Source organism: Schistocerca nitens, chromosome 2 (assembly GCF_023898315.1).
Source record: "Schistocerca nitens isolate TAMUIC-IGC-003100 chromosome 2, iqSchNite1.1, whole genome shotgun sequence".
NCBI classification, from domain to species: Eukaryota; Metazoa; Arthropoda; class Insecta; order Orthoptera; family Acrididae; genus Schistocerca; species Schistocerca nitens.
Window position 1 is genome coordinate 609077043 of NC_064615.1, and position 15922 is coordinate 609092964.

The window sequence follows — 15922 nt, forward strand, 5'->3', positions numbered from 1 at the left end:
TCAGTTATTCATTCCTTCTCTTCATAAATATTCACAGGCTTTCAATGGAAGGCACATCAGGTTACTATTGCACATCACACACAGTCTATATTTAATATGGACTACCTGTTTTCTGGATCCCATAACGTGAATGTTGATTCACAATAGCCCACCCAAAATGCAGAAAACAGCAATATCATACTTGCCTGGATAAAGTTTACAAAACTGTGGTTCAAACATGGCCTATTGGTTTCTATGATAATGTATGCATAACTTCAACACCATTTACCTCCTAATGCATTATTAAACTTCAGTTATGAGATTTTTTTAGAGAGATTTTTGGCTTTACTGAACTACCAGCAACAATTCTATTAGTCTTGTTCTGTGTGATGTATGCTGTCCATATCCCACACAACAATGAGCACTAAAACATGTTCAGAAGTTACAGTGTTCGGCTATACTTCCCAGACATCACTTGAATTTGCCAAATTTGTACCCCATCAGAAATGGTTGCTCTTATTAGGTTGATTGATAATGCATGCAGTCTTTTGTTAATTGGGATATGTGTTCAAACAAAAGAAGTACCAAAAATATCAAGGAGTGAAGGGAGCGGGTATGAGTTAAATACCATACTTGGATAAACCACTATAAAATCTCATCCTATGAGTTCAAGCCTATCACACAGTTTTAATCTGTTAGAAAGTTTCATACAGCACACACACCAATGTAGAGTGAAAAATTCATTCTGAAAATAATCCCGTAAACTACGACTAAGCTATCTCTCCAACTTATTTTTTATTCTAGGAGTGCTTGGAATGCAGGAGACCTTCCATTAAATCTGGAATGTAGGGGAGAGGTACTGGGGGAAGTAAAGCTATGAGGGCAATTTGTGAGTCGTGGCTTGAATATACAGATGATAAGTGTCGGCCCATGAAAGGCAAGCTTCCAGTTTTGAGTCACAGTCCAGCACACAGTTTTAAGCTGTGAGGAAATGTCTCATCCTAAAAGACACAAGTCAGAACTGGCAATGGTAATAGATCAAAATATCATAGATAAAGAAAGCTTTCATGATAGTCAACAGCAGTAGTGTGATAGTATTAGCAACAACCCAATTCTCAAATCTTTCTCTATGAACAGCTTTATTATACACCCACTAAAGAGTATAAACTAATGTTATTTTGAATGCCAGCGATAAATGATATCTCATATGAGATAAAATGAAAATGTTAATACCTTACTGAGCTACAAAAATGGTGTCAAGAAAAAGAACAAAGATGCTACACAATAAGTCCATAGAAATGATTAATAGACCAATTCTTGCAGCTGCAAATGGTTCAAGGTACTTCTTGGACTTACTACATATAATTTTCTTACCTTTGAGTTGTTTCTGGTCTTGCAGCTCTCTCATTTGCTACAAGTCTAAAATCTGAGAAAATCGGATTATAAGTTGTATAGTGGTAGGCACTGCGGATGTTGCTGATAATCTCCTTTGTCTTCAAGAACCCCAGAAGGTGCACAGATCCATGGATCAGCTGTATGCTTTTGCCAGTTGAAAAGATCCACCTTTAGCTGACTAAGGATTTTCTAAAAATACACAAAAGTGAAATATGTTATACCAGCAGTAAAGGTTATAGATTTATGTAATATTACTTGTTCTCCACAATAATTTCTTTTACATACACACTGTACTTACAATAGTATGTCTAAACAAAAATGTGTCTTGCTTAAAAGGGTTAAGGATGTAATTGGTTAAACTAGTTGGTGCCAGTGACTTCCACTGACATATATGAAATATACTGTGAAGACCTAATGTTGCATGGGTTAAGGTGTATGGGATACAGTTCAATTATCAATTAAAATATCTTTTTTTTCTGCGTTCTTCAGCTATTTTAAAACTGGAGTATGGGTAATGTTAAACACAAGAGCAAATGGACCTGTGATTTAATGAATTGATAAAATAGTTACTTTATGTGACACCAACAATCTTCAAATTGCAAGATGTTGTATTTAATATCAGTTAATCTTCTTAATGTTTGCATTAAGTAATAGCTTTGTAATGAAGTAGCAAACGGTCACAGCATTGGTAAAAGTGTGCTCAATACAAGACGCTATGCACTTGCAATGGTATCAGCTGTTCCATGGAGCTTATCATTAAATGCTGTGTAACTAGTGGCTGGCCACATTAGAGGACATGTAAACAACTTGCAGTTTTCGATACTTTATGTGATACCTTGCTAATTATGATGAGACAGCTGTTAATTTTAAAGTAACCATCACCTATGACAGTTATTGTTTGAATACTTTCAGGCCCAAGTTAATTGTGTCAGTGTTGTTTTCTAGTACAAGGAGGACTGCTTGCAGTGACACTAACTTTTCCCAGCTTAGCTGTTTCTGCACATATACAAGTAGCTCAAAGTTAACTTAAACTGTTGGTCATTTATAACTGGCTGGTAAATCAGTTCCAAGGTCAGAGGAAGACAAGGGCATATCACCTCCAATAGGAGCACGGCTGGCTCAAGTGCTGCTGTGATCAAACCAACCTTCATAAATTAACAACAACTGAAAGTGTGAACTAACTGACTATTTAATCTCTAACATTTCAAAATTACAGCTTTAAGTGGTGGTTCAACTTGTTTCATGCTTAATAATACTCACATTTACATTTTGATACTGTTCAGCTTGTTCTGAAGACTCAGCATTTTCACTGTATTCTTTTTACACAAAAAATTCATACTGTCTCATTTTGCAATGAGAAGGCATTTAGCTATCTATCTGATTCTGCAATATAATTTTAAAAGTCAGTACTTTTCAAGGCTTACAAGCATCAAAAAATGTTAGTTCTCTTTAATATTCACAATAAATTAACAGCTATAACAAACTAACTTTGTAATCAGAACATAAAGACCACATGATCCCAACCAACCATCATGTCATTCTCTTTCCAAAAGCATCCTTGGCTGCAGTATGGAGCATCATATGGTGAGCTTATCACTCTCCCACCCACTGTCTGCTATCCTACCCTTGAGTACATCTCATTCAAGTAGCTCCTTAACTTTTCTCATGGGACTTGTCCTCCCATGAGGGATAACTTCCTGGCACTAACAAAACTGAGCTTTGGTCCTCGGCATGGCAGTCTAACATGCTATCTTGTCTGCTTTGAAGATTGCACAGATTAACAGCTGCGCTGCTTAAAATTTTTCCAACAGGTAATTAAAAACTGAAGTTCTTGCTTGACAGCAATATATGTAGTTGATTTCATGGTAGCTCACCTTATACTGTTTTTTCTTAACCACATTTGTTCTCTCCTCTGGATCCATTTTGAGATCATATAGTTCCCATTCATCACGATAATAATAATCATTCAAAGATTTATACCATCCAACTGGCTCCTTTTTATGTGTTCGGTTCAAAATATCCTGGAAAAAAAAGAAAAAGTAGAAAAATGTGGTATATGGACAATTCTAAAACATATTGATTGACTTAACATTTTGACAGCATGAATATTATAGCGTATTTTTCAGTTAGGTGCAGTCGAGAGCACACGAAGTTCTCTTATTATCGCAAACATTTGAACACTTGTTAAAACAAATAATAAGTGTGAACCTTTACAGAACTTATCTACAGACCAAGCATCATGAAATGGTGCATTTATCTGCAACACACATGGTTGCAGTGATTACTCTATGCATACCTTTCATAAACATATCAGAACTTAAATACAGTCTGCCAACTCACTTACAACTTCCTTGTTTAAAAAAGAGGTCTATTGAAATGAAGAATTAATTCTGAGAGCAGCCATGTCATTAAACTGCAAGAGTCAGGATAGGAAACACGTTGCACCAACAACAACTGGGCCACTCCGAATTCATTGTTCAGAACATGTTGCAACCAATGGACAAGTAAGAATACTTAGACACAATGAACTGACTCTGAACAAACTGATCATAGATCCAGGAGTGGGAGAACCATCTGATGGACAAACATTGACAGAGTGGTGGTCTTGTTTAGCATCCAAGATAAATAATCCTCAAACAAAAGAATCATGCCCAGTAGTTGGAAGAGAGCACACATCTCACACACTTACAAGAAGGTTTGGAGCAGTGACCCACAACACTACTGTTAATATCCTTGAAACTGATTTGGTGTAAAATCTTAGAACATATTCTGAGCTCAAACATAATGAGGTATATTGAACAGAATGACCTTCTCCATGCCAGCAAGCATAGAGTCCAAAAACAGTGGTCATTTGAAACCCAACTCACATTTTCTCGCTTGACATACTGAAAGCTTTGGACTAAAGCAGTGATCAATGCAATATTTCTTGATTTCCAAAAAGCATTTGACTCAATACCAGATCTATGCTTAATATAAAAAGTATGATAGTGAAATCAAGTGAAATTTGCAACTGGATTGAGAATTTCTTGGTAGGTAGGACACAGCAAATTACCTTGGATGGAGACTCATAAGAAGATGTACAAATAACTTTGCCCCAAGACTTTGTATTGGAACCCTTTCTGTTCATGCTGTATATTAATGATGTTGCGTACAATTATTTATTTATTTTATTTACACATCAAATTCTGTAGGACCTGATTGCACAGCAAATCTGTAAGGCCATGGAATGTGTCAATATATGAAATTACAACATAAAAGTAATAACAGATAAAAATAAAATGTTTATGAACCCAAAAAAAAAAATAAAGCCATAAGTTTAAGTAAACGCAGTCATCAACACAACAAGAATCAGCTTCATTTTTCAAGGAACTACTCGACAGAATAGAAAGAGTGACCCATGAGGAAACTCTTCAGTTTCAATTTGAAAGTTTGTGGATTACTGCTAAGATTTTTTTTTTAAATTCTAGTGGTAGCTTATTGAAAATGGATGCAGCAGTACACTGCACACCTTTCTGCATAAGAGTTAAGGAAGTCCGATCCAAATGCATGTTTAATTTCTGCCAAGTATTAACTGAGTGAAAGCTGCTTATTCTTAGGAATAAGCTAATATTGTTAACAAGAAATGACGGTAAGGAATATATATATTGAGAGGCCAATGTCAAAATACCCAGACTCATGAACAGGGGTCGACAAGAGGTTCGTGAACTTACACCACTTATTGCCCGACCACCTGTTCCTAAGCCAAAAATATCCTTTTAGAATGGGAGGAGTTACCCCAAAATATAATACCATACAACATAAGCAAATGAAAGTAAGCAAAGTAGACTAATTTTTGTGTTGAATGATCATTTACTTCAGATGCTGTTCGAATAGTAAAAATGGTAGCATTAAGTCTTTGAACAAGATCCAGAATATGGGCTTTCCATGAGAGTTTACTGTCTATCTGAAAACCCAGAAATTTGAACTGTTCAGTTTCACTAATCATATGCCCATTCTGTGAAATTAAAACGACAGGTTTTGTTGAATTGTGTGTTAGAAACTGTAAAAACTGAGTCTTACTGTGATTTAGCATTAGTTTATTATCTACAAGCCATGAACTTATGTCATGAACTGAACTATTTGAAACCAAGCCAATGTTGCACACAACATCGTTTACTACCAAGCTAGTGTCATCAGCACACAGAAATATTTTAGAGTTACCCATAATACTAGTGGGCATATCATTTATATAAATAAGAAACGGGAGTCACCCCAACACTGATCCCTGGGGCACCCCCCACCTGACCGAGCCCCACTCAGATCCCACATCACAGCCATCCTCAACACTGTGAATAATGGCCTTTTACCATCTGTTGTTAAAGTAAGAGAACCAATTGTGAGCTACTCCCCGTATTTTGTAATGGTCCAACTTCTGGGGCAATATTTTGTGATCAACACAATCAAATGCCTTAGTTAAATCAAAAATATGCCTAGCATCAAAACCTTTTGTTTAACCCATCCAGTACCCCACTTAGAAGAGAATATAGCATTTTCAGTTGTTAAATGACTTCTAAAGCCGAACTGTACATTTGATAGCAAATTGTGTGACATAAAATGATCAATTATCCTTATGTACATAGCCTTTTCAATAACTTTTGCTAACACTGATGGCATAGAAATAGGTCTAAAATTATCTACATTATCCCTTTCTCCCTTTTTATAAAGCGGCTTTACTACTGAGTACTTTAATCATTCAGGAAACTGACCATTCCTAAAGGAATAATTACAGATGTGGCTAAATATAGGGCTAACAGTTGCAGCACAGTATTTTAATATTCTGCTAGGCACTCCATGATATCCATGAGAGTCCTTAGTCTTCAGTGATTTAATTATTGACTCAATCTCACCCTTGCTTGTATCACAAAGGAGCATTTCAGACATCAATCTCCAAAAGAAAGTTATATGATTCCTTGTAGAAACTAAATTTTTATTTAATTCACCAGCAATGCTCAGAAAATGATTGTTAAATACTGTACATATATTTGAGTTATCAAAAATAGAAATATGTTTACCATGAACTGACTTTATACTGTCAACCTTATGCTGCTCACCAGGCACTTCCTTCACAACTGACCCTGTGGTTTTAATTTTATCCTGTGAATTAGCTATTCTATTTGCATACCACATACTCTCTTCCTTCCTAACAACAATTTTAAGCACCTTACAGTACTGTTTGTAATTGGTTACTGTACCTTGTTTGTGACTACTTCTAACATTTTGGTATAATTCCCACTTTGTTCTACATGATATCCTTATCCCATTAGTCAGCCACCCGGGCTGCCTTTTACTGCTAGCACTCTGTTTAGAACGCTCTAATGGAAAGCAACTCTCAGAGAGCATGAGAAATGTGTTAAGGAAAGCATTATATTTGTCATCTATGTTATCAACACTATAGACATCCTGCCACTCTTGTTCCCTGATGAGGTTTAAAAACTCTCTATTGCTGTTGGATTAACTTTCTTACATAGTTTGTAATTATATGTGACATTTGTTTGGGTACAAAAGCCTTTTAGTGTTAAAATTTGTGCCTCATGGTCTGAACAGCCATTCACCCTTTTACTAACAGAATGCCCTTCTAGTAATGAAGAATGAATAAAAATATTGTCTATGGTTATGCTACTGTCCCCCTGCACCCTAGTTGGAGAAAACACAGTCTGCATCAGATCATATGAATTTACGAGATCCACTAACATCCTTTTTCTTATAAAGTGAATCAAGAAATCTCTCTAGCTTGAGCAGAAATGCTCTGAAGTCAGAGGGACCTATAAACAACAACAACAATTAGAAGTTTAGTTTCACTAAATTCAATTGCCCCTGCACAACATTCAAATATCTGTTCAGTGCAGTGCTGTGATACATCTATGGACTCAAATGGAATACTGTTTTTTTTTATGTACATGGCCACTCCCCCGCCCCACAAGGAACTCCTTGAAAAACAGCCAGCTGATCTGTATCCTGGTAAAGGAAGCCTCTGAACTGACAAATTATATTTTGATGACATATGCTAATTCTTCTCTACTTGGAGACATGACGTCCTCTGAAGGTGAGCCCTTAGTTACAGGGACTTCCTTTATGCAGGTATACCTATCAGCTGATTTCAATCTAAAAAAAGTGCAGCTCTAACACCAACTACTACAGGAATTTTTATATTCCCCATCCCTATCAAGACTGTTCCCTGCTCCACCCACTATCACTACCTGATTCTCCTTCGTAAAATTCCTACATAACTCCCCTATGCTGTCAGTCACCTGAGCCAACACTGCACTAGGCTTCACAATGCTGTTGACAGGTACTCACTCCCCAACACTTCCAGTAACTGCTGGCCCACACCTCTACTGTGCAAACTACCTAGCAACAGAACCTTCTTCTTTCTGTTAGAATTTGCAACTGACCTAGGCCTCCTAACTGCTGAGGACTGCTGCATGTTCCCTACAACTACAGCTGCAATATACACAAAGCATAACTGTCTGAATACCTCCTCTTCCTAACTGCCTTCTTGCCAACTGCCAGTTCCCATTTCCCAGCACCCTTCACCCTCCTCAACCTCTCTAGTTCCACCTTTGTGTGTTGTAACTGCACCTGAAGGACGCAGATCTTGCGCTCCTGCTCTTCTATCAACTTATTTCTACTACAGATTCTGCATTGCCAGGAGAGGATCTTGCTAGAATGCACACTGGCTTCCCCACTGCATTCCCCCCTATGAAAATACTTTGAACAAATCCAACACCATAACCCACTGCTCACAAACCTATGACAGAGCCCACATTTCTCAATCAAGGTAAAATATTACAGTTACTGAAAAAAACTATACATCTACATTACCTAAGTTCAGTTGCACCAGAAGAACTATTTATAGAACTAACAATTGCGGTATTGAAATTCTCTCTCTACTAAGAAAGCAACTACTTGTATTAATACTACTAAGCCACAACTACTACCAAAGCCAACAGAACTACACAAAATTATAAGCTAAAACCCAAAATTCAAGCGGCCACTGGAACACTCAACAAAGTTAAAACATTGAATGAAATATTTCACTAGAAACAATAAGGAATGTCAGCTGAAAACTAAAGCACGAAATTTACTAAATGACTTCAACGCACAGAAAACTCTAAAAAAGATACAATGAGCAAACGTTTCCAAAAGTTTATTAAATTGTTATTTCACCACAAACAGCATGAAACACCAAAGTACTGTTTGAAAGAAGTTGCAAAAATATTCAGTAAGGTCTTGAAAAGATTTTAAAGTGGTGCAAAGACCGCAGCTTGCTTTAAACATTCAGAAATGTAAAAGTGTGTACGTCACAAAACAAAATAACATAGTATTCCATGACTATAGTATCAGTGAGTCATGGTTGGAAGTGGTCAACTCACACAAATACCTGGGTGTGACATTTTGTACGACTATGAAATGGAATGATCACCTAGGCTTAGTTTTGGGTAAAGCAGGTGGCAGACTTTGGTTTACTGGTAGAATACAGCTCTGCTTTCCATATCATTCATATTCTAGTGATGTAACTTCTTTTTGTTACCAGCACTCAAACTGGCTGCTGCCATATTGAAACTGAGTGAGGTGGTGCAGTGGTAATACTCTCAACTCAGATTCAAGAAAACAGTGCTTGAAATTCCTGTCTGACCATCCAGATTTAGGTTTGCTGCAGTTTCTGTAAAATGATAAACAAAATGCTGGAATAGTTCCTCTGAAAATGACACAGCCAAATTTCTTCTCTGTTCTTCCCTCATCTAAACTTGTGCCACACCTCTAATGACCTCACCACTGACAAGCTGTAACTCCAGTGCCATAGCACTGTGACTATGTTCCCTCACTCAGTAAGAAATGTGAAATCACACCTGTAATTGTCATAACGTTCTCTTGGGGACTACAAATTGCACTTCTAAGTAACCAAATCATCAACATTTAATTATTTTCTTTGTGTATCACTCCTGCTACATCTTAGCTAGTATTTGAGTTCCGTTTACTCATACAGAAAGCAGTTTTTGTGTGGGCTTCTAGCTCCAAGGTGAAACCCTTAGACAATTGTATATTACTTTGGTAATAGTTTTACCTCTATCTTTCTATCTTTAGCACATCAACAATAGTACATTCATAAATACTGTTTCAACTTTGGAAAGGTGTTACTATGTTCTGGATATATGAAATTTAGTCACTATTAGTTCCATCTACTATTATTCATATGGTGTGTAAAAAGGATTATAGTATTCATCTGCTTGACAACATCACACACATAGAATGAGAGAATATATCAAGGTACAGTTTTTACTAAGTTATAGTGGACAAAGTGGCTAGTTTTCTTACACAGAAAGAATTTTTACCTCTGCAGTGGAGTGTGTGCTGATCTGAAACTTCCTGTGTGCCTGGCTGGGAATCAGACCTGGGACCTTTGCCTGCTTTTCCACTGCAGAGTGACAATTTATTCTGGAAATTACTTCTCAGGCTGTGGCTAAGCTATCAGGAGAAGAGTATGGTGGTACAGTCCTCTCAGTATTGAGCAAAATTGCATATGTGGGCACACCTGCCAGTCCAAGCATGCATTTGACAGTGCCCAGATGACAGAAGAAAGGAGGTGGTCTCTTTACTCAGGATGCAGACAATGGTACTATCACATGTCTCCCCAGAATGATTTGCTGAGAGATGTGCCTGTCAAATAACAGCTCAGGAGACAGCCAAGTTCCACTGGAAACATGTAGCTTGCTCCTTTGGGTGCACAACAGCCGGATGTAGTCACCTAATTGATGGTTTGAAACCACAATCATAATACCATGTATGTTATGAATTAAAGCTTCTCTTCAAGACAAAACAGATGAGCCTGAAATGTAAGTTTCAAGAATGTCTTTGACTTTGTGTCCTTCAGCACATAACATTGTTGTCAGCAGTTTTTGGAGGTCTAACAGAGGGAGGAGTTGTGATGTGAATACAGCATGAACAGCCAGAAACAAATATTTTCACAAAGTTATGTTATTCTTGTTATTTGTAGAGTGTAATTTTGTGTTAATGAGAGGTGGCAATAAATAACTTTGGTTGAAATTTAAACCTGGGCTTGTTCTTTCACTGTGTTGATGAGTGCAGAGGGAATGATGGGCAGTGAAATTATATTTGAAGTGGATAAGCTAGCAACAATATTAACTGGTTAGTTTAAAAGCCCTTGCCAAATCTTGTTGCATAATTAGTTTAGCAGATGCAGAGCTTGAAGGATGTACCCTTTATCACAAATTTAGAAAAATTATAACTTTCATTGTACTAACAAAGCCAAACAAAAAGGCTCAGAGAACACTAATCTAATCTAATCTAACCTAACATAAAACATTTAATTTTTATTTATGTTTTACTGGAAGTTTTCTGTATTTTGTATATAATTTTAGTAAGAACATCATAAACACAAATTACAAGAAAAAAACCATGGCAGCCTGAGAAAAAAGATATTGAGGTAGGTCAGTGGAAGCACTACAACTTACACTATGTGATCAAAAGTGTCCGGACACCTGGCTGAAAATGACTTACAAGTTCGTGGCGCCCTCCATCGGTAATGCTGGAATTCAATATGCTGTTGGCCAACCCTTAGCCTTGATGACAGCTTCCACTCTCACAGGCATACGTTCAATCAGGTGCCATACACTCAATCAGGTGCTGGAAGGTTTCTTGGGGAATGGCAGCCCATTCTTCACAGAGTGCTGCACTGAGGTGAGGTATCAATGTAGGTAAGTGAGGCCTGTCACGAAGTTGGCATTCAAGAACATCACAAAGGTGTTCTGTAGGATTCAGGTTAGGACTCTGTGCAGGCCAATGCTCTACAGGGATGTTATTGTCATGTAACCACTCCGCCTCAGGCCGTGCATTATGAGCAGGTGCTCGATTGTGTTGAATGATGTAATTGCCATCCCTAAATTGCTCTTCAACAGTGGGAAGCAAGAAAGTGCTTAAAACATCAATGTAGCCCTTTGCTGTGATGAGCCATGCAAAACAATAAGGGGTGCAAGCCACCTCCATGAAAAACACGACCACACCGTGACACCACTGCCTCCGAATTTTACAGTTGGCACTACACACGCTGGCAGATGACGTTCACCGGATATTCGCCATACCCACACACTGCCATCGGATCGCCACATTGTGTGCCATGATTTGTCACTCCACACAACATTTTTCCACTATTCAATCGTCCAATGTTTATGCTCCTTACACCAAGCGAAGAGTTGTTTGGCATTTACTGGCAAGATGTGGGGCTTATAAGCAGCCACTTGACTAAGAAGTCCAAGTTTTCTCACGTCCCACCTAACTGTCATAGTACTTCCAGTTGATCCTGATGCAGTTTGGAATTTCTGTGTGATGGTTTGGATAAATGTATGTCTATTATACATTACAACCCTCTTCAACTGCCAGCAGTCTCTGTCAGTAAACAGACGAGGTCGGCCCATACAATTTTGTGCTGTATGTGTCCCTTCACGTTTCCACTTCACTATCACATTGGAAACAGTGGACCTAGGGATGTTTAGGAGTGTGGAAATCTCACATACAGACATATGACACAAGTGACACCCAATCACCTGATCACATTCGAAGTCCATGAGTTCCACGGAGCACCCCATTCTGCTCTCTCACAACGTCTAATTATGACTAAGGTTGCTGATATGGAGTACCTGGCAGTAGGTGGCAGCACAATGCACCTAATATGAAAAATGTATATTTATGGGGGTGTCCGAATACTATTGATAACATAGTGTATAATGCATCTCAGCCGGACATAAAATCGGGATTGTGCCATATCAAAAAACTCAACTTCAGTTTCAGTTACTTAAAATATCACAAAAATAGTACTAACTCCCAGTAATAAAAGTTGGCAATCTACTCTCCCTTAGCATATGAGAATGTAATGACCATGTAGTAATTTTAAGTAAATTGTCTTTGTGTCAACATATATGTTGTTAAGAATCTATTTAGCATTTTAAAGATTGTGGGAGGAGTAATAATAGCAGATAATTTATAAATGCCTAGCAAGATGCACTATGGGAAGACATTCATATAATGTAAGATCCTTAGATTTTGTACAGGAGCATGTGATACAAGATCTTTCATGAATTATTCCAGACATTGTATCTTCTATTGTTTTATTTTATACTCACAATTGTTTTTATTCCTTTCACAGTTCTTATTCATCATCAAAATGCTATTTGGAACAATTGAATGTTCTGTAAATCATCAAGTTGGGTATACTATTTCATTTGCAAGATCATGAAACTGGATAATTTGTAATTCTGTGTACACACGTTTCCATTCTGTTTCAAACAATAATTTCAAATCCAAGAAGATAATAATGTACCAATGTAATACAGTTTACATATGCAGATCACAAAATTACTGAATAGAAAAACGCTACCTATTGTTGTTACAGTTATTCAAATTGTAAACAGTTCAGTGGTTAATAATCTTTAACATGGTTTTCAAGGTATGTGGTTGTATCAAATAATGTAACTTTCGCACTGAAATCTCTGTAAATGTTAATAATCACAATAATTAAGAACTTTAGCAGACATTTGCACATTCCATTAAAAAAATATGTAAGAAAACATACAATGTTGAATAGTTTCTTAAATTTGAAACTTTCTGTTTTCTTGAATATGCAAGTACCCATTATAACATTACAAAAGCATTACTACTAATAGTGAATATGTCATCACTGACCCACTTGGATAGTTACATGTGTCAGCATGCCACTTCCAGGATTTGAGGATCTGTACCTACCCCGGACTGAATCTGCATCGAGGATTGAGGATTAGCGACAAGGGCCATTGTATGACGGCCTGCCTGGCTGTGGCTTTTAGATGATTTACCACATCCAGCTAGGTCATATTAGGTTGATACCCAAGTCCTTCTTCAATTACATCACTCACAAACATTTTGTAAACTTCTTCACTCTTTCACATGAGATAACATTAAACACAGACCGATGGGGTATACAAATTTTGTCTCTTGGGCGAGGGACTGTGACCAAAAGCCACCTGAACACCCTCTGTCACTATCACAGTCAAATCTGGATTAACTTCCTAGGCCCCTGAAGATACAGGACAAGGTCACAAAAAAGAAGAGTTAATTTTTTTCCATGGTTCTTGGGTGTTCTGTCATGTCAAATTGTCGAAAGCCAATGATATTTCAGCAGACAACCATTCCGCCGTCATCAGGTGCTGCTGATGGAATGAAGTGTCTGCTGTGGGCTCATGGTATTCATACCTTCTGCTCCAGCCCCACACCATACATTGTTGTGGGGCCACGTGTAGCTGCCACAGTGGAGGGGAGAGTACCAATTGCATTCTGCCCACTGTCCCTGTTGCATCTCAAATCCAGGTGTCACATTTTGCTTTGATGGAGCATAATATTGCCTCCAGTACCTTGCTCAGATGGAATCCAGTGTCCCTGTTGCTTAAATTATCAGTCACACAAATTTCAATTCCTTCTTTGAAAATGCAGTCCCAAAATTTATTAGTGGTGGCCAGGACTCTTGTTCTCTGGTAGTTCATTTCATGTCCATTTTCAATGCAGCAGTCTGCTACTGCAGACTTGGTGGGCTGCAGTAAACAGGTGTGACACTCACATTTATACATTAAGCTCTTCAGTTGTTCCTGTCATTTGTCCAGTGTAAGTCTTTCTGCATTAACACAGAACTCGATACACCACCATTTTTATTATTATTCTTTACTTTCTCAGACGTTAAGTCTGGTTAAAAATGAAAAGTGACGCGGACCTTGATCAGGTGTCACTTCCTTTTAACTGTACGGTATGTGTTATATTGCATTTAGGAACTTTAGGGTAATTGAACATGTATCAATAATTACTGATTTCTGTAGTTGTATATATACGTTTGGATGTAGCTCTATTGCATTGATGTACTGGTGGATATTGTGTGGTATGCCTCCTGTAGTTGATAGTATAATTGGTATGATGTCAACTTTATCCTGATGCCACATTTCTTTGACTTCCTCAGCCAGTTGGATGTATTTTTCAATTTTTTCTCCTGTTTTCTTTTGTATATTTGTTGTATTGGGTATGGATATTTCGATTAGTTGTGTTAATTTCTTCTTTTTATTGGTGAGTATGATGTCAGGTTTGTTATGTGGCGTTGTTTTATCTGTTATAATGGTTCTGTTCCAGTATAATTTGTATTCATCATTCTCCAGTACATTTTGTGGTGCATACTTGTATGTAGGAACTTGTTGTTTTAAAAGTTTATGTTGTAAGGCAAGCTGTTGATGTATTATTTTTGCGACATTGTCATGTCTTCTGGGGTATTCTGTATTTGCTAGTATTGTACATCCGCTTGTGATGTGATCTACTGTTTCTATTTGTTGTTTACAAAGTCTGCATTTATCTGTTGTGGTATTGGGATCTTTAATAATATGCTTGCTGTAATACCTGGTGTTTATTGTTTGATCCTGTATTGCAATCATGAATCCTTCTGTCTCACTGTATATATTGCCTTTTCTTAGCCATGTGTTGGATGCGTCTTGATTGATGTGTGGCTGTGTTAGATGATACGGGTGCTTGCCATGAAGTGTTTTCTTTTTCCAATTTACTTTCTTCGTATCTGTTGATGTTATGTGGTCTAACGGGTTGTAGAGGTGGTTATGAAATTGTAGTGGTGTAGCCGATGTATTTATATGAGTGATTGCTTTGTGTATTTTGCTAGTTTCTGCTCGTTCTATAAAGAATTTTCTTAAATTGTCTACCTGTCCATAATGTAGGTTTTTTATATCGATAAATCCCCTTCCTCCTTCCTTTCTGCTTAATGTGAATCTTTCTGTTGCTGAATGTATGTGATGTATTCTATATTTATGGCATTGTGATCGTGTAAGTGTATTGAGTGCTTCTAGGTCTGTGTTACTCCATTTCACTACTCCAAATGAGTAGGTCAATATTGGTATGGCATAAGTATTTATAGCTTTGGTCTTGTTTCTTGCTGTCAATTCTGTTTTCAGTATTTTTGTTAGTCTTTGTCTATATTTTTCTTTTAGTTCTTCTTTAATATTTGTATTATCTATTCCTATTTTTTGTCTGTATCCTAGATATTTATAGGCATCCGTTTTTTTCCATCGCTTCTATGCAGTCGCTGTGGTTATCCAATATGTAATCTTCTTGTTTAGTGTGTTTTCCCTTGACTATGCTATTTTTCTTACATTTGTCTGTTCCAAAAGCCATACTTATATCATTGCTGAATACTTCTGTTATCTTTAGTAATTGGTTGAGTTGTTGATTTGTTGCTGCCAGTAGTTTTAGATCATCCATGTATAGCAAATGTGTGATTTTGTGTGGGTATGTTCCAGTAATATTGTATCCATAATTTGTATTATTTAGCATGTTGGATAGTGGGTTCAGAGCAAGGCAGAACCAGAAAGGACTTAATGAGTCTCCTTGGTATATTCCACGCTTAATCTGTATTGGCTGTGATGTGATATTATCTGAATTTGTTTGGATATTAAGTGTGGTTTTCCAGTTTTACCAT

General features: G+C 37.2%; 1 protein-coding gene across 1 annotated transcript in view; it reads right to left on the bottom strand.

Moving 5' to 3' along the window:
- The window catches only part of LOC126236690 (N-sulphoglucosamine sulphohydrolase), a 107761-nt gene that overhangs the window by 13130 nt on the left and 78709 nt on the right, over positions 1–15922 (bottom strand). The window contains exons 9-10 of the mRNA XM_049946182.1: positions 3249–3395; positions 1354–1563 (exon numbers count right to left, since the gene is read on the bottom strand). Of these exons, the coding sequence (XP_049802139.1) occupies positions 1420–1563; positions 3249–3395 (291 nt within the window). The 3' untranslated portion in view covers positions 1354–1419. The remainder of the gene's footprint in view (positions 1–1353; positions 1564–3248; positions 3396–15922) is intronic.